The following is an 18,630-nucleotide window of genomic DNA, read 5'->3' as shown; positions in this document are numbered from 1 at the left end:
GTCTTCTTTTGCTAATGGATGATTGGTTTTATGATGGCCCCATCAGGCTGACTCAGTAACCAAAATGTTACATTTGTTTCTGATTAGAATATCCATGCAATATTTAAAATATGTGAAACTGATGAAATGTTATAATTGATATACCTATCATGATGATAAACCAGAGAAATGTGATCAAACATATACCCCACATTTCCTGGGTATGGGTATGTGGAGGAGGGAGGACAGTTCAAGCAGTGACTGACTATAAATGTTGATTTTCTCATATGTGTATTTCCTGGCAACTGAGGATAGGTGAATCTAGATAGACTAGAGCAAAGTACCAGTTAGACGCACAATACAAACACTTGTGTGAAACAATTTAATACTGCATTTACTGCAGCTTTACCTTGGGCTTCAGACATATTTGAACCAAAAGAAAGCTACTGCAAAGGAAACATTTAACATGGTGAGCATCATACAATTGTATCCAAAATGGCATACGTTTTTTTTTTTTTATGAGAAGTGGGCATACTTAAGATAAGGTGAAGATTATTGTATGCTAGGATATCTCATGAGTTGGACCATATCTTTGCTCTGACTTGTCTGTTTTTGTCTCTGTGCCACAGGCAGCTGGTGAGAGAATGAATGCTGATGACTGCAATGGACATTCATATATGTCAGGTAAGCAGGAAACAAAAAGTATTTTAAAGGCTGGATAGATTAGATTAGGTTAGAGAGTTTAATAGTCACATGTAGATGTAATTACAGGGTACAGTTAAATTATTGAGCTCTGAGCTACAACAATGCAGGACAAAGTGAAATAAAACAATACAAATATAATAAAAATAGATAATAATAAAAATAAAAATATATACATATTAACAACTGTGGCAATGATGGGGTCAGGGGGAGCAGGTAGCTGACTAGTGGTGGCTATTCAGCAGCCTGATGGTCTGGGGGTAGAAGCTATTGGCCAGTCTTAAAGTTTTTTCCATGATGCTTCTGTACTGCCCGCGTCTGAGTGATGGAAGCGGGGAGAACAGGCCATGGCTCGGGTGGCTGGGGTCGCTGATGGTCTTCTTGGCCTTCCTGCGACACCTGGTGTTGTTGATGTCCTGTAGGGCAGGCAGTGTGCATCCAATGGTATCCAGTATAATGACATAAAATAGCATAAAAAGTCCCAACATTACATTGTGTACACAGCCAGTGGAGGAGAGACAGCGACGGAGCGTGGTGATTTCTGTGGAGGTCTGAGGGTTCCGACAGTGAGAACACCAAACAGTCAACAGCCCTCTCTCAACCGATCTCTCAGTGGTCAGTCATCTTTTTATGTCTCTTATCTGTGATCTACAGTATATAACCTATTGAATGTACTGTATAATATATCACATGTGACTGAAAGTTATAAAGAACACCAGCAGTTACAGTGGGGGAAAAAAGTATTTAGTCAGCCACCAATTGTGCAAGTTCTCCCACTTAAAAAGATGAGAGAGGCCTGTAATTTTCATCATAGGTACACGTCAACTATGACAGACAAATTGAGGAAAAAAAATCCAGAAAATCACATTGTAGGATTTCTAATGAATTTATTTGCAAATTATGGTGGAAAATAAGTATTTGGTCACCTACAAACAAGCAAGATTTCTGGCTCTCACAGACCTGTAACTTCTTCTTTAAGAGGCTCCTCTGTCCTCCACTCGTTACCTGTATTAATGGCACCTGTTTGAACTTGTTATCAGTATAAAAGACACCTGTCCACAACCTCAAACAGTCACACTCCAAACTCCACTATGGCCAAGACCAAAGAGCTGTCAAAGGACACCAGAAACAAAATTGTAGACCTGCACCAGGCTGGGAAGACTGAATCTGCAATAGGTAAGCAGCTTGGTTTGAAGAAATCAACTGTGGGAGCAATTATTAGGAAATGGAAGACATAAAAGACCACTGATAATCTCCCTCGATCTGGGGCTCCACGCAAGATCTCACCCCGTGGGGTCAAAATGATCACAAGAACGGTGAGCAAAAATCCCAGAACCACACGGGGGGACCTAGTGAATGACCTGCAGAGAGCTGGGACCAAAGTAACAAAGCCTACCATCAGTAACACACTACGCCGCCAGGGACTCAAATCCTGCAGTGCCAGACGTGTCCCCCTGCTTAAGCCAGTACATGTCCAGGCCCGTCTGAAGTTTGCTAGAGTGCATTTGGATGATCCAGAAGAGGATTGGGAGAATGTCATATGGTCAGATGAAACCAAAATATAACTTTTTGGTAAAAACTCAACTCGTCATGTTTGGAGGACAAAGAATGCTGAGTTGCATCCAAAGAACACCATATCTACTGTGAAGTATGGGGGTGGAAACATCATGCTTCGGGGCTGTTTTTCTGCAAAGGGACCAGGACGACTGATCCGTGTAAAGGAAAGAATGAATGGGGCCATGTATCGTGAGATTTTGAGTGAAAGCCTCCTTCCATCAGCAAGGGCATTGAAGATGAAACGTGGCTGGGTCTTTCAGCATGACAATGATCCCAAACACACCGCCCGGGCAACGAAGGAGTGGCTTCGTAAGAAGCATTTCAAGGTCCTGGAGTGGCCTAGCCAGTCTCCAGATCTCAACCCCATAGAAAATCTTTGGAAGGAGTTGAAAGTCTGTGTTGCCCAGCGACAGCCCCAAAACATCACTGCTCTAGAGGAGATCTGCATGGAGGAATGGGCCAAAATACCAGCAACAGTGTGTGAAAACCTTGTGAAGACTTACAGAAAACGTTTGACCTGTGTCATTGCCAACAAAGGGTATATAACAAAGTATTGAGAAACTTTTGTTATTGACCAAATACTTATTTTCCACCATAATTTGCAAATAAAATCTTTTTTTTCTTTTTTCTCATTTTGTCTGTCATAGTTGACGTGTACCTATGATGAAAATTACAGGCCTCTCTCATCTTTTTAAGTGGGAGAACTTGCACAATTGGTGGCTGACTAAATACTTTTTTCCCCCACTGTATCTCACTTGAGGAATTCTTTCCATATGATACATTTTGGTATTTCAATTTATATAGATGTACTTAAGTGCAATAAAAAAAAAACATTTCCCATCCCTTTCCCTATACCTTCCCATACGCTAAGTTATGACGATGAAGGTTTTGAACAAAGTGTCTCTCCCCTGTCTCCAATCTGCCCAGTGAACTCTATTAAGGTAGAACTTGACAGTGATGATGAGCCTGTTGGTGCTCAACAGCCAGAGAGGAGAAAAGGAGAGAGAGATGAAGGATGGAGGGATGAGCGAGGGAACACAATAGAAGACGGGAGTGGAGAGCTGGGAGGAAGGGTGGTTCGAGGAAGTGGTTACAGGGAGCTGGCCAGTCCTCAGCCTGCGTCCCCCGGTCCCATCCGACTGCCCAATGGGAAGCTCCAATGTGACGTGTGTGGAATGAACTGTATCGGGCCCAATGTACTGATGGTGCACAAGCGCAGCCACACAGGTGAGGCCAGATAAACAGACAGCAGAGTAGGTTGAAAAATCTCCCTAGAACACAACGGGCAAGTTTCTATTCAGAGTTTCCTGAACTGAAAACTGTATTGACCCCAACCCTGATAGGAGGTCTTTGTGTTCCTCATAAACATGAAGCCTTTTACTTTTCTTTACGCGGTGTCTATATGGTCCATTCATTTTGACTGAATATAGCTCCACTGCTTTGTTCCAAGGTGATAGTAGGATTTTTGGGGGGGGGGTTTGAAAAAAAAAAAGACTGTCCATGTTGTTGTCAGGTGAGCGTCCGTTCCAGTGTACCCAGTGTGGAGCCTCCTTCACCCAGAAGGGGAACATGCTGCGCCACATAAAGCTGCACTCTGGAGAGAAACCCTTTAAATGTCCCTTCTGTAACTACGCCTGCCGCCGCCGGGACGCACTCTCTGGACACATCCGCACACACACTGGTAAGACACAGTAGCCTGCTTTCTAATGTCAAGCCAGGAAACTGGTAAGACCATTTGGGCTCAGTGGGAACAGATGGGGAATAGAGCCGCTACCAGCCTCAGTCCCATTGTGTTGTGTAATTACAATGTACTGTAATAGCGACTCATCTGTTTTCACAGTGTCTTCAATTCAATATTTTTTGGGGGTCCAATTGGATTTAGAACAAGAAAATCATCTATTTCTTGCAAAAAAGTACATTCAGCTCTCTAGAGTGGGGCTCAGAGGAAATAGATAAATACCTATTGTCTTTACAGGAATGTACTTTACCACACGTGCAAAATATGACATTTAAGTATTCAAAACAGGATGTCCTGTTGGTGTTTTTCAATTTAATGAAGACATGCATTCAACAGGTGTTGATAGAGAGAGGCAGAGCCTGGTGGGTCTGCTTTTCTGAATAAATAAGTTCAGTTTCGAAGAAAAGCAAACTTTCAAACCTCAGATTTCGGCGAAATGACGTGTCTCTGACTGCTCGGTAAAGGTGGAACATTGCGGTGGCGATTTGGGTGTTTTAAAACGTCAAAGGTGTGGAACAGAGAACAATTTCTGGAATTCACGGAGAAGGGGGAGTCCATACCCATATGGAAAATATATATATACATTTAACAAGATTCCTATATGTTCTACCTGGAACATGTCACTAATACATACGGCAGCAAATACACTGAGAATATTCTTGTAATATCTTACTTATATGGGTGGGTAACATTTAGACATAACAAAAATGTTCCATGTATTATATTTAAAAAACATACGAGAGACCATTTTGTCCCATATGGAAAAGATATAGAAGAATCTAACAAGATGATTATGTTCTACTTGGAACTTGGCAACAAATACACATACAACATTAATAGAAGATTGTTGTAATATCTGACTTATATGGGTGGGTAACCTTTAGACAGAAATATAAAACACATACGCCAGACATGTAAGCTAAGGTTTCTAAGGAGGGGGTAAAGGAGGAGGTGGAGGAGGGGGTAAAGGAGGAGGTGGAGGTAGAGAAGGAGCAGGAAGGGGTGGAGGGAGGAGCAGGAAAAGGAGGAGGTGGTGAAGGGGGAGGGAAATATAGGTATAAATAGCAAAATGGATGATATGACTTAAAAAGTAAAGTTATATTTCATTTGCTCTGTTAAACCTACCCTTTGGAATGGCTCTCTCAATAATCATTCTCACGATAGAACATTGGTAATAGTCAGTGACAAATATCAAAGTTAAGCAGGGCTGAGCTTGGTTAAAGCCCTGGATAGGAGACAAAGGCATAGCTGTAGATAAATCAACTGTCCAGTAGGTGGTGCTGCCCAGCCTTAACCATGGAAATTCATACCTGAAAATGAAAATGCACTCTGAGTATACAAAACATTAAGAACACCTGCTCTTTCCATGACATAGACTGACCACGTGAATCCAGGTGAGAGCTATGATCCCTTATTGATGTCACTTGTTAAATCCACTTCAATCAGTGTAGATGAAGGGGAGGAGACAGGTTAAAGAAGGATTTTTAAGCCTTGAGACAATTGAGACGTGGATTGTGTATGTGTGCCATTCAGAGGGTGAATGGGCAAGACAAAATATTTAAGTCCCTTTGAACGGGGTATGGTAGTAGTTGCCAGGCGCACCAGTTTGTGTCAAGAACTGCAATGCTGCTGGGTTTTTCCACGCTCAACAGTTTCCTGTGTGTATCAAGAATGGTCCACCACCCAAAGGACATCCAGCCAACTTCACACAACTGTGGCAAGCATTGGAGTCAACACCTTGTAGAGTCCATGCCCCATTTGAATTGAGGCTGTTCTGTCTCATATACAGTACCAGTCAAAAGTTTGGACAAACCTACTCATTCAAGGGTTTTTCTTTATTTTTACTATTTTCTACATTGTAGAATAATAGTGAAGACATCAAAACTATGAAATGACACATATGGAATCATGTAGTAAGCAAAAAAGTGTTAAACTAATCTAAATATATTTTAGCCACCCTTTGCCTTAATGACAGCTTTGCACACTCTTGGCATTCTCTCAACCAGCTTCACCTGGAATGATATTTGAACAGTCTTGAAAGAGTTCCCACATGCTGAGCACTTGTTGGCTGCTTTTCCTTCACTCTGCGGTCCGACTCATCCCAAACCATCTCAATTGGGTTGAGGTCGGGGGATTGTGGAGGCCAGGTCATCTGTTGCAGCACTCCATCACTCTCCTTCTTGGTAAAATAGCCCTTACACAGCCTGGAGGTGTGTTGGATCATTGTCCTGTTGAAAAACAAATGATAGTCCCACTAAGCCCAAACCAGATGGGATGGCGTATCGCTGCAGAATGCTGTGGTAGCCATGCTGGTTAAGTGTGCCTTGAATTCTAAATAAATCACAGACAGTGTCACCAGCAAAGCACCCCCACACCATAACACCTCCTCCTCCATGCTTTACGGTGGGAACTACACATGCGGAGATCATCCATTCACCCACATCGTGTCTCACAAAGACACAGCGATTGGAACCAAAAATCTCCTATTTGGATTCCAGACCAAAGGACAAATTTCCACTGGTCTAATGTCCATTGCTCATGTTTCTTTGCCCAAGCAAGTCTCTTCTTCTTATTGGTGTCCTTTAGTAGTGGTTTCTTTGCAATTCGACCATGAAGGCGTGATTCACACAGTCTCCTCTGAACAGTTGATGTTGAAATGTGTCTAGGCCTGATCACCGACAACGATGAGACAGCCTATATGGAGGAGGTCAGAGACCTGGCCGTGTGGTGCCAGGATAACAACCTCTCCCTCAACGTGATCAATACAAAGGAGATGATTGTGGACTACAGGAAAAAAAAGAGGACTGAGCACGCCCCCCATTCTCATCGACGGGGCTGTAGTGGAACAGGTTGAGAGCTTCAAGTTCCTTGGTGTCCACATCACCAATGAACTATCATAGGTCCAAACACACCAAGACAGTCGTGAAGAGGGCACGACAAAGCCTCCTGCCATCCAGGACCTCTATACCAGGCGGTGTCAGAGGAAATTGTCAAAGACTCCAGCCACCCTAGTCATAGACTGTTCTCTCTGCTACCACACGGCAAGCGGTACCGGAGCACCAAGTCTAGGTCCAAAAGGCTTCTCAACAGCTTCTACCCCCAAGCCATAAGACTCCTGAACAGCTAATCATTGCCACCCGGACTATTTGCACTGCCCCCCCCCCCCTCTTTTACGCTGCTGCTACTCTGTTTATTATTTATGCATAGTCACTTTAACTCTACCCACATGTACATATTACCTCAATTACCTCGACTAGCCGGTGCCCCCGCACATTGACTCTGCACCGGTACCCCCCTGTATATAGCCTCCCTACTGTTATTTTATTTTACTGCTGCTCTTTAGTTATTTGCTTTTCTTTTTTTTACTTAACACTTTTTTTATCTTTAAAAAATGCATTGTTGGTTAAGGGCTTGTAAGTAAGCATTTCACTGTAACCTCTACACCTGTTGTATTTGGCGCATGTGGCAAATAAAATTTGATTTGAAGAGTGTGCAAAGCTGTCATCAAGACAAAGGGTGGCTATTTGAAGAATCTCAAATATAAAATATATTTTGATTTGTTTAACACTTTTTTGGTTACTACATGATTCCATATGTGTTATTTCATAGTTTTGATGTCTCCACTATACTTCTACAATGTAAAGAATAGTAAAAATAAAGAAAAACCCTTGAATGAGTAGGTTTGTCCAAACTTTTGACTGGTAGTGTATGTCATATAATATCCATGTAGGAAAGTGGCCACTTTCATATATATTCTATTGTATTTGTCATACAAGGCCAAACATACACCATTTCCAGATTTACATAGAAGATACATACAAACCATGTATTTGTATCTTACCTGATTCTTACTAGATTTTTGTGCAAATAATCTACTTCTGCCATACAAGATTCTTTTAGGATTTTCATGATTCTTTTCCATATGGGTAGGCTAACGACTAGGTCATGAACTAGTATTAAAGGATTTAATAAAACTTGAATTATGCACAACTACATGTATCTTTTTATTTATTTATTACTTGAAATAACTAACTTCCCTAGGACACAATATCAGTAGTCTGGTCATATTTTGTAGACCTCATTTTACTCAAACAGACCAAAAGAGAAGCATGCGTGACCCATTGATTGACCCATGAATTGCTGTGTTTCTGTGCTGCAGTGTCCTCTCCGACAGTGGGTAAACCTTACATGTGCAGTGACTGTGGTCGTAGCTACAAGCAACAGAGCACCCTGGAGGACCACATTGAACGCTGCCACAACTACCTAAAGAGTCTACAGGACCATCAGCCAGCACTCAGCACTGACCACACTGCACAGGGTAACATACACACAGACTCTTAATGTAAAATGTACCAGGTAACACACATTGACTCTGTCATCATCCACACAAGCTTGCAGAAATGCACTTTGCTCCTTCATGTTGTATTAGTTCAATCTGAGCTCACTGGCCTAGACACTGTGAACCAGAAGACACAGATCTGTTTTTGCGTTATGATGTCAATGTGTATTTGAACAGAGTCTGTTGTGCTTTGTCCCCAGGCATAGAGCCGGTGCCTGAGCCAGAGGCTGTCCTCCAGCTGTCCACTGAGAAACTGTCCTTTATAGATAGACTGGCTAACAGCATCACCAAACGCAAGAGGTCCACTCCACAGAAGTTTTTGGGTGAGTTTTTTCCTGCCTATATATTTCCATGTTCCTGAAGGTATTGAAACCCAACAGTGCTGTAACATGATGATAGTCTTATGAATCTGAGGTTGTCAACACTGATGTGCACTTTTATTTACAGGAGTAAAGCACATGAGGCTCAACGAGCCTGATATAACTTCTGAACTGTCCCCTAGACCTGAAAAGGATAAGGATGTGGACCTGCACTCTGCACCCAACTCTCACCTTGAGGGAGGGTTAGTGGGGATGGGGGGCAGGTATCTCCGCAGGTGTGGAGGTGATGAGGACCCTGGGTCTGAGCCCCCTCAGCTGGCCCTGCCCCTGCCCTACCCTGCTTGCCAGTCCCTGTCTGACCCCAGCCCAGTCATCAGCTCTGTTTACAGCCACCTGACTCCTCTGGGTCTCCAGGTCAATGGAGCTGTAGGTGGGCATGGAGGTGGGGTAGTGGCCAGGTCTGTGGAGCTCGCTGGGCGGGAAGCAGGCGAGGGACACAAGGACATACCCTCAGGTCACAGCCCCACGGTCAGCAAAGGCTACAACCCCAGCAACGGCCCCAGCAATGGCTGCCATGATTTCAAAGACCAGTCCAACCCGGAGAGCACAGCAGAGGGGCAGCAGAGCGCCGGTGTTACAGCTCCAACCAGCAACTCCAACAACCACCACTTCCTCCCTCACCTACAGTACGTAGCCCCAGCCCCGCCCCGCCGTCCAAACCCAAATCCCAGACACGCCCAAGACCCAGACATAGAGAGGGAGAGAGGGTACACCGTCACCACCATCCCCACCACTGTGAAGGGATCGGGGAGCCCTGGTTCAGGGTCACCACCCATCTCCAGGGAGGCTTCTATACAGGTACAGGTGGTGGACAGGGCGGGGCGAGCGGTGCAGTCATTCCGCTGTGAGCACTGTCGCATGTTCTTCCTGGACCACGTGATGTTCACCATCCACATGGGCTGCCACGGATTCCACCAGCCCTTCCAGTGCAACGTTTGTGGCCACCGCAGCCGGGACTGCTACCAGTTCACCTCGCACATCATCCGCGGGGAGCACCTGGTGGGCTGAGGACGTGAGTGAAGGGAGGAGAGCCGGTCCCAACTGCCCTACCCCTTAGCCCTTCCCCTTCAATGTTTACACAAATCTGAAGGGTCTGGATAGGTATAATCAGTGTACTGGTGGATATTTCACTGTATTGCTTCCACATTACAGATCTACACACATCAAACGGTTAGGGCCAAGGAGAAGGGAGTGGGAGCAAATTGAGACCAGCTGGGGGTGAAGGGGGTGGGTGTGGCGAGGGAGGGGCAGGGGCAGGGGTGTCTGCTTCTTTGAGGTGACATGGGCTGTTTGTTCTGCACCAGATTACACACAGATAGACACCCATTGCCTTAACTGTTACATAGAAGTAACCCTGGATGATCTTGCTGTGACTGAGAGAAGGCATATTGTTTACAACCGTTAATGTAATAACAGAGTACGTGATCATGTGTAAAGGACATTATGATGAGTATGAAATATCCTGCCTTGGTGATGTGGATCCTTCCAGATTTTAACGATGGAGATTAAGAAGAAAGTTAATAGGGGCCTTATAATACTGGTGCAGATCAGACTGTTGACCCATGTCCATTGATGGATAGGGCTTGACTGAGGTGGTCAGGTAGACAAGGCCGCTACCTCTAATGGAGGATTGCACTTCTAGATTATTTGCTTGAATATGATAATAGCGTGATGTGAAAATTACTTTTAGCTTTGGAGGGTATTCTTTTTTTTTCTCCTGAGATTGCACTGATAAATTACAATGTAATGCTTTTTAAAAAGTATGACTTTGTATAAGGAGAATGCTCTTCACACCAGATGAACAGTGTTTTATAAGGTTTTATTAATGAGACGGGCCATCTACAGAACCGGCTACTCTAATTGGTCTGTCCCTCTCCACTTAAAATTGGTGCTGCATTGAACATTGTTAGGGCCTTGTGTTTTGGTTAATCATGTCACATTACCTTTATTTAAAGCATTTTCATCGAACTGTCTAATTCAAATTTCTGGAAAAGGCTTAAAATAAAGGTTAAAATCCAGGTCATGTGACATGATTAACCTTAACACAGGGCCCTAACCATTGTGTGACTAAGATTGTCATCTCCATCCTAATTTACAGAGGTGACTCAAATGTGAAACTTCCACAGAATTGTGTAATTTTGCACTGAATAGTCCAGGAAACCAGGCCTATTTGTCTTGATGGGTAGACTCGTTTCACAAATGGAGACTGGACAGTAAGAAGTACTTAAAATATTTCAGCCTATCAAATACTATTTTTAATGAAGTTTATCACTTTTGTATAGTTATGTGATTATCTGTATGTTGTAGTGCATTTAGCATAGCCTTGGTAGATGTGGTCAGCTTCAGCTATATCCCAAATCTTGTCCAGCCACAGCACAAGCAACCCATTAGTCCAGAAAAGGTTACCTCCTGTGATTTTAAAGCAACCGAAAACCTCTAAATGTATTTGTTTGCCGTCGCAGTGTGGGGACTAGTGAACAATGTTTGACACCAAATTCAGTATTTTTATGTGAAATGTTTAGTGTGTTTGCATCCTCCTGTGAACAGATGAATATCTTAATATCTATTGTACTATGAATGCACTTGATGTACATTGGATCATTCTATGACGTGTGAGTGAGTAAATGTGCTTATCAGATTCTTATTTATCCTTTCCAGTAGCCTAGCGGTTAAGCGCGTTGGGCCAGTAACATCTGCCGATGTGCCCTTGAGCAAGGCACTTAACCCTAATTGCGCTTGTAAGTCACTGGATAAGTCTCTGCTAAATGATTACAATGTAAAAATCATGTGATGACAAATGAATTCTGGATTAACCGTGAAGTAACCTCAAGGATAGTTGTTCCTGTCTTAATTAGGCTTTAATTTAATTGCAATGTTTTAGAAATATTTTGTGAGAAGAAATGTAACAATTTACCTCAAGATAACAGAGACACGAAACTGCCTCATTCTTTGAAATAAGTTACTTTTGGTATCAAGTGCTTTTATGGTGTGCAACCTAACTCTATTCAAGTAACGCATGTCCAATAAAAATAAATGTAGAATGTTCTGATTGGACATTTTGTTTTCATTAACGTGACATTCAATACATAGCAGATATTGATATGGCTCTTCTACCAAGGTGGTATACAAATGTAACACTTCTGATGTACAGTTAAATCACTTTTATTTGTTTACATAAAAATGATAGTGATCCCTAGGATGGTCCATGACATTAACCCATGGGCTTTGGAGGTGGTCTTGGGGCACCACCCTAGAAGAGAGAAAAACAGTATTTAGTCAAATATTCAGAACATGCTTTTGATCTACTTTCACTTTGTCTACCATCTTAACTTCCTGTCCTTAAAGGAGCTTCAGGATTCAGACTAGGTTCATTGAAATAGATTCAGATCATGCATTCAGGTTTGTAATCAATAAGTTTATTTTGCCAATTGACTAGCCAAGGTCAAATTAACTTGACATTCTTAGACTACATGGTTTTGCAATGAAAGCCCACCCAACACGCCCTTCCAGAATCTCTGCAATCGCATCGAACCCAGTACTTACAGTAGTTTTGAGTAAAGGGAGATGCATTATTGAGATCCTTAACTTCACTAGGAGTTAAAAGGCATAGCTAAGTAAAGAGTCCTATAACTTACACTGGGCCTGAAGCGGGGTGGTGGTGTGCGGTCCTTCCTGGCCTCGGTGGAGCGATTCCTCACCACCTTGCTGTGGATGGCACAGCTCACACAGTAGTGGAGCTTCACATACAGCTTGGGAAGCACGTAGGCTGGAAGGGAGACAATAAAGTCAGAGTTAGATCAATAGCACCTCACAGTTAGGCCACAATATTGATACTACAGTTGCCATTAAGCCATTGTAGTCTAGGTCACCGAGTCATTCAATCCAGCCATAACGTGTACAGGGGAAAAAGGCCTTTTTATGCATAAGAGCTCATGATACTTTCACATTTCATCCAGTATAATCTTCCCAAAGCGACAGATGTATATATAAAAAAAGAAAAAAAAGAACGAAGAAATATCTCCAAAAAACCTGACTTCAGAATCTGAAGAGACTGACATTCCACCATCCTTATACTGGATACCTTCAATATTTTTTGATGTGTGTTTGATGACATTCAGCAGCTACTTACCGTCGAACACACTGGCCTCTGTGATGTCCCTCACGGCAGCAGCCTCAACAATGTTCCTGATGACAAACTTCTTGATGGCCTTGTCCTTGGGTACACACCGGGCACAGTTGGTGCAGCGGATGGGCTGGACATGTCCACGGCCCTTCTTGGCACGACCGTTGTTCCTTCTCTTCTTAGTCTGGGGAGAAGATATCAGTTAGATTTAACACTATAAAACCAATGTGACAGCCAGCAAGAAGACTAACTTACTAGACTAGTCTAGTGACCTGGCACACAATCCACAACGTTTCTGAACAGATCAGATAATACAAATTCAACGCAGATGTATTTATATAATCGATTTCCCCTATTCATCTGTGCCGCATTATTCTGATAACGAAAACACCAAGAATGTTTGCGCCTTTGAAACATGACTGCGTTAACTTAGCTAGTTTCCTAGCTAAACTACTATCTAACTAACCGACGTTAAAACCTCTTCTTGCTGTTGATCTAACGTTTACTAGTTATCCAACCAGCTGTGTGGACAAAAAAACGATTATTATTCTGCTCCAATATGCAGTTTGGCGCTGATCGCCTGGTTGACAATTTATAGCAATTCATTTCTATAGACGAACCCCACTGTAAGCTAGCAGCCACACACATAAAGCGCGTGCCTGTTGAGGCGGCTAACTAGCTAACCATTTTTGACGTCATTCCCAGCTAGAAACCCATTTTAAACACTACGTCTGAAAAATGTATTACATATAACTTTTTTTTTTCACATCAACGACCAATCCAGTGGTGTATTTTCGCGTGTTTATTTCATTTCAACAGGCTGGGCCTGTAGAAGAATCAGAGAAGCGCTTACCATCGTGGCATGGAAGGCTGGAAAGAGAACGAGCCGGAAGAGGGAGGAGAATTCATGTCTTCCGTCTGACAGGAGAGCAATGCGCATGTGCAAATCCAATGTCAATTTTGTGTGGACGTCCACTAGATGTCACCATTGACCAATAAATAAGGTAGGGGCATGGATCAGAAAACCAGTCAGTATCTGGTGTGACCGCCATTTGCCTCATGCAGCGAGACATATCTCCTTTGCATAGAGTTGATCAGGCTGTTAGTTGTGGCCTGTGGAATGTTGTCCCACTCCTCTTCAATGGCTGTGCGAAGTTGAATGGTTATTCGCGGGAACTGGAATACGCAGTCGTACACTTTGATCCAGAGCATCCCAAACATGCTCAATGGGTGACATGTCTGGTGAGTATGCAGACTATGGAAGAACTGGGACATTTTCAGCTTCCAGGAATTTTGTACAGATCACCTCATTATCATGAGGTGATGGCGGCCGATGAATGGCACGACAAAGGGCCTCGGGTTCTCGTCACGGTATCTCTGTGCATTCAAATTTACATCGATAAAATGCAATTGTGTTTGTGGTCCGTAGCTTATGCCTGCCCATACCATAACCCCACCGCCACCACGGGGCACTCTGTTCAAAACATTGACATCCGCAAACAGCTTGCCCACACAACGCCAAACACGTGGTCTGCGATTGTGAGGCCGGTTGGACATACTGCCAAATTCTCTAAAACGACGTTGGTAGAGAAATTAACATTCAATTTTCTGGCAACAGCTCTGGCAACATTCCTGCAGTCAGCATGCAAATTGCACGCTCCCCCAAAACTTGAGACATCTGTGGCATTGTATTGTGTGACAAAACTGCACATTTTAGAGTGGCCTGTCAGGTGGATAGATTATCTTGAAAAAGGCTAAAATGCTCACTAACAGGGATGAAATACAAATTTATGCACAAAGTTTGAGATAAATAAGCTTTTTGTGCGTATGGATGATATTAGGAACCATTCTGGCTTGCTTGTGTGCTCATTTCATGTGTTGTGTGTCTAGTGATGTTCTAACTCGTTTTGCATTAAGGCAAAGACACTTCTAGGGACTCTAAATCCCTTTGTCTATATTCTGTCTGCACATTTGTCTTTTGCTGGCAGCGCTAGCAAAGGGGGGGAATAGCGTTTTATAAGGAATCGCATTTACTGATGATGGCATGTATTAAGTCATTGGCTACACTTTTATACTGTTTTTAACACTTTTTTAAATTATTTAAATTAGAGAAAGACTCACACTATACATAAGGCAGGGACTACTTAGGCCTAGGACTAGGCAGGCCATTGCCATCATGACATATCACACTATTACTGGGCTCAATTGGCTGTCATCAATAATATAAAAGCAACTTGACTGTCGTCCTGATAAAGTTGGTGAAAGAAAGAGGACAGATTTGGAGGGTGCAAGCCATAGGTTTCGTCTGAAATTGCACCCTATTCCCTACATATTGCACTACTTTCGACCAGAGCCCTGGTAAAAAGTAGTGCACTAAATAGAGAATAAGGTGCCATTTTATTGTCAGCCAGGCTAAGTCAGGACAATTCTGCCTCTGGAAGCGATTACAGAGTTGGGTGAGCAGAGCAGTGAGAAAAGGCTAGGGCCACCAGAGACAGTGTTTGTGAGTGTGTGTGTGTACACATTCCTTCTGTGTGTGTGTGTATGTGTGTGTATCGGGGAGGGCCCGCTAGCAGCAGTTCTCAGCATGCAGAATGGATAATGTGTGGCTCCTGTGGTAGGCTGTTCCATGTGTCACTGCCGTTAAAAACTCAGTGCCAAAAGAAATGTCTTCTTTACAGGGGCCGGCTGCCAGATGCTGGGAGGGAAAGAACGAATGGCACCAGAGAACTTTGTCTAACTGATAAAAACGTTGCTTGCCATCAAATTCACAACCACTCATAGAACACCACCCCCCGCTACCCTTGCCACCACTTGCCACCTAGGGGAAACTGTAAGGGTTGGTGTGAGGTGTGACCCAGGTGCAGTGCAGGATAGACAGTAGACAGTAGGCAGAGATGGTGAAACAAGGATCTTTACTGGTGGTCCCAAAACCAGGATACAAAATAACGGACTATAACCACAATAAAATAAAGGAGGAGCACATTGGTCTCCAAAAACAGGCTGACAGCAAACATACGAAATACTAACTATGACTGAAAACAACAATGAAACAGGGAGAACACTTCTGAAGTACCTGTACATACGTCTCGCGATCAGACACTGATTAGTACTGTTTAGCATCGAGAAACTAGCAGAGAAAACAGAGCAAGGGAACACAGGTTGTCAGAGGATGACACCTAGTGGATCGCTCCGGAACTGCGACCACCTCCTGAAAAAACAGGGCCGGGAGACGCCTGCGGTTGGCCTGATGTTGAGACCTGACCGAGGCCCGCATAAGCGCCGCCCGTACCTGCCTCCAGGTGCGGTGACAGCGACAGATGTGTGCCTGGACCGACGGGACCACCGCCTCCTCCTCCTCCTCTTGCTCGGGGAATAGGGGGGGTTGGTACCCGTATTGGCACTGGAAGGGGGACAGGCCGGTGGACAAGCAGAGAAGGGTGTTGTGGGCATAATCCGCCCACGCCGGTCACTGACTCCACGTAGCTGGGTTGCTGGAGGTGTAGCACCTCAACACCCCCTCCAGATCCTGGTTGACGCGCTCCGTCTGCCCGTTCGACTGGGGATGGAAGCCGGAAGACAAGCTGATGGAGGCGCTGAGGCAGGCGGAGAACGCCTTCCAGAACCTAGAGGCGAACTTAGGACCCCGATCCAACACCACATCTTGGGGAAGTCCATGGACCCGGAAAACATGCTGCACCACCAACTTAGACGGGAGTTTGAGAAGGGGAATGAAGTGGGCAGCCTTCGAAAACCGGTCCACAACGACCAGGATGACTGTGTATCCATCAGAGGGGGCTAGGGCGGAAATGAAATCCAGCTGATGGCCACCTGAATGTCCTGTGCAGGAACTCCAACATCCTGGCGCCCCCCGGATGGCTGGTGATGTCGGACGCGTGCGCCCACTGAAGCAGTCGCCAGCGCACAGCCTTGGGTACGTACATCCTCCCTGATGGACCTCTGCCCGGATCGGGCTCCCGCCGTAGCGCCGCTCTGACCAGCCTATCGATTCCCCATGAAACTGGGGCAGCAATCAGGGCGTTGGGGACAATGGGGTTGTCCCTCTCCACCAGGTACACAGGGTCGAACTAACGGAAGAGAGCGCGTCAGGCTTGGTGTTCTTCGACCCCGGACGGTATGAGATCGTGAACCGGAACCTGGTGAAGAACAATGCCCACCTGGCCTGGCGCTATTTGAGCCTCTTGGCCCCCTGAATGTAGGCTAAGTTCTTATGGTCAGTCCATACGACGAATGGATGGGCGGTCCCCTCTAGCCAATGCCTCCACTCCCCCAGGTCGAGCTTGACCACTAGCAGCTCACGGTTCCCCACGTCGTAATTCCGCTCCGCCGGGGACAGCCGATGGGAGAAAAACGCGCAGGGGTGAGTCCCCCTCCCGAATCCTCACCAGGTTGTAGGCATTTCGTATGTCCAGCTTGGTGAAGACCCAGGCTCCCTGCAACGACTCGAATGCCATCGTCATCAGGGGTAGTGGGTAACAGTTCTTAACCGTGATGTCGTTGAGCACCTGGTAATCAATGCACGGCCGCTGCCCACCGTCCTTTTTCCCCACAAAGAAGAAGCCCGCGGCTGAGGTAGAGGGACGGATGTGACCCTCGACGAGTGCCTCGTCGATTTACTCTCTCATGGCCAGCCTCTCCGGCCGGGACAAGGAAAGCAATCGCCCTTGTGTGGCCATGGCGCATGGCAGGAGATCGATAGCTCAGTCATATGGCCTGTGAGGAGGTAGGCCCTTGGCACGCCTTTTATTAAACACCTCCCCCAGATCTCAATACTCCCGGGGATTGCCTGCCAGGTCTGGGCTGGTGACGGAGTCTGTAGCCGCCGTCCTCCCAGTGGCAACCACCGCTAGGGCGGTAGCCGGTTCGGAGTGCAGGACCTGGGGAAGAGGTGAGGACTGGTAGGTGGTCTGGGATGGTGGTTTGGGCTGATGAGTGGTCGGTGGAGACCGGAACAGGATGGAGGTGGAGCCTCCAGCAAGGGGTGCCTTAGGACGAAGGGACACTCTGGAGAGTCCAGAATGAAAAACTGGATATCCTCCCATAGCCCCCCTGCCACCCGGACACGCACGGGGACAGTGCGCTGAGTGATGAAGCCCGACCCCAAAGGCCGGCCGTCCAGTCCCATGACCGGAACCGGCACGGAGAGGGAGAGTAACGGAACGCTCCACCCTTGGGCCAGCCCCGCATCTATCAGGTTTCCCGCTGCCCCCGAATCCACCAGTGCATGCGCCCGACGTGCAGTGCGGGCACACTGAACCATGACGGGGAGAAAAGTCTGGGAGTCTCTGGGGATGGGGTTTTGGTTCCGGCTCACTAGCACCCCTCCAGATATTAGCGAGCCCTCCCGTTTCCCATCTTCTCTGGGCATGAGTCGCAGTGGTAACGTATTTGGCCACAGTACAGGCAACGTTCCTGGCACAGACGTCTCTGCTTCTCCATTCTGGACAAGCATGCCTTACGTCATCCCTCTCTCGTTCACCCTCTCACGACACTGATTGTCTACCTGCACCGAGAGGTTGACGAGGCCGTCTAGTCGCTCAGGCAGCTCCCTGAATGAGAGTTCGTCCTTCATCCCCTCTGATAGCCCCTGTGCGTAAAGGACGACCAGGGTGGCCTCCTCCCATCCTGCCTCTCGAGCCCGGGTCCACAGAGTAGTCCGCTACCGCACGGTCACCCTGCCGACAGGCCGTGAGCCACCTCCCGGCCTCGTGCCCTGACATCACCCGAGAGGTGTCGAACACCTTGCGTAGCTCCCGGGTGAATTGGTAGGAGTCGGAGCATGCTGGAATTT

General features: G+C 45.7%; 2 protein-coding genes across 2 annotated transcripts; one reads left to right on the top strand and one right to left on the bottom strand.

Moving 5' to 3' along the window:
- Positions 1-623: 623 nt before the first annotated feature.
- LOC311147860 (zinc finger protein Eos-like) lies at positions 624-9,703 on the top strand (the record flags this gene model as incomplete). Its single annotated transcript, XM_084184678.1, has 7 exons — positions 624-663; positions 1,186-1,296; positions 3,166-3,465; positions 3,752-3,919; positions 8,136-8,294; positions 8,495-8,638; positions 8,763-9,703. 7 exons carry the CDS (start codon positions 624-626, stop codon positions 9,701-9,703), a joined length of 1,863 nt encoding a protein of 620 aa, XP_084040804.1.
- Positions 9,704-11,841: 2,138 nt separating this feature from the next.
- LOC311147875 (small ribosomal subunit protein eS26) lies at positions 11,842-13,758 on the bottom strand (the record flags this gene model as incomplete). Its single annotated transcript, XM_084184703.1, has 4 exons — positions 11,842-11,945; positions 12,331-12,461; positions 12,825-13,002; positions 13,672-13,758. 4 exons carry the CDS (start codon positions 13,756-13,758, stop codon positions 11,907-11,909), a joined length of 435 nt encoding a protein of 144 aa, XP_084040829.1. The 3' UTR covers positions 11,842-11,906.
- Positions 13,759-18,630: the final 4,872 nt, after the last annotated feature.

This window comes from Coregonus lavaretus (genome assembly GCF_964263955.1).
Source record: "Coregonus lavaretus genome assembly, chromosome: 20".
In the NCBI taxonomy this organism is placed as follows: Eukaryota; Metazoa; Chordata; class Actinopteri; order Salmoniformes; family Salmonidae; genus Coregonus; species Coregonus lavaretus.
This window is presented reverse-complemented; position numbering and strand designations above follow the sequence as displayed.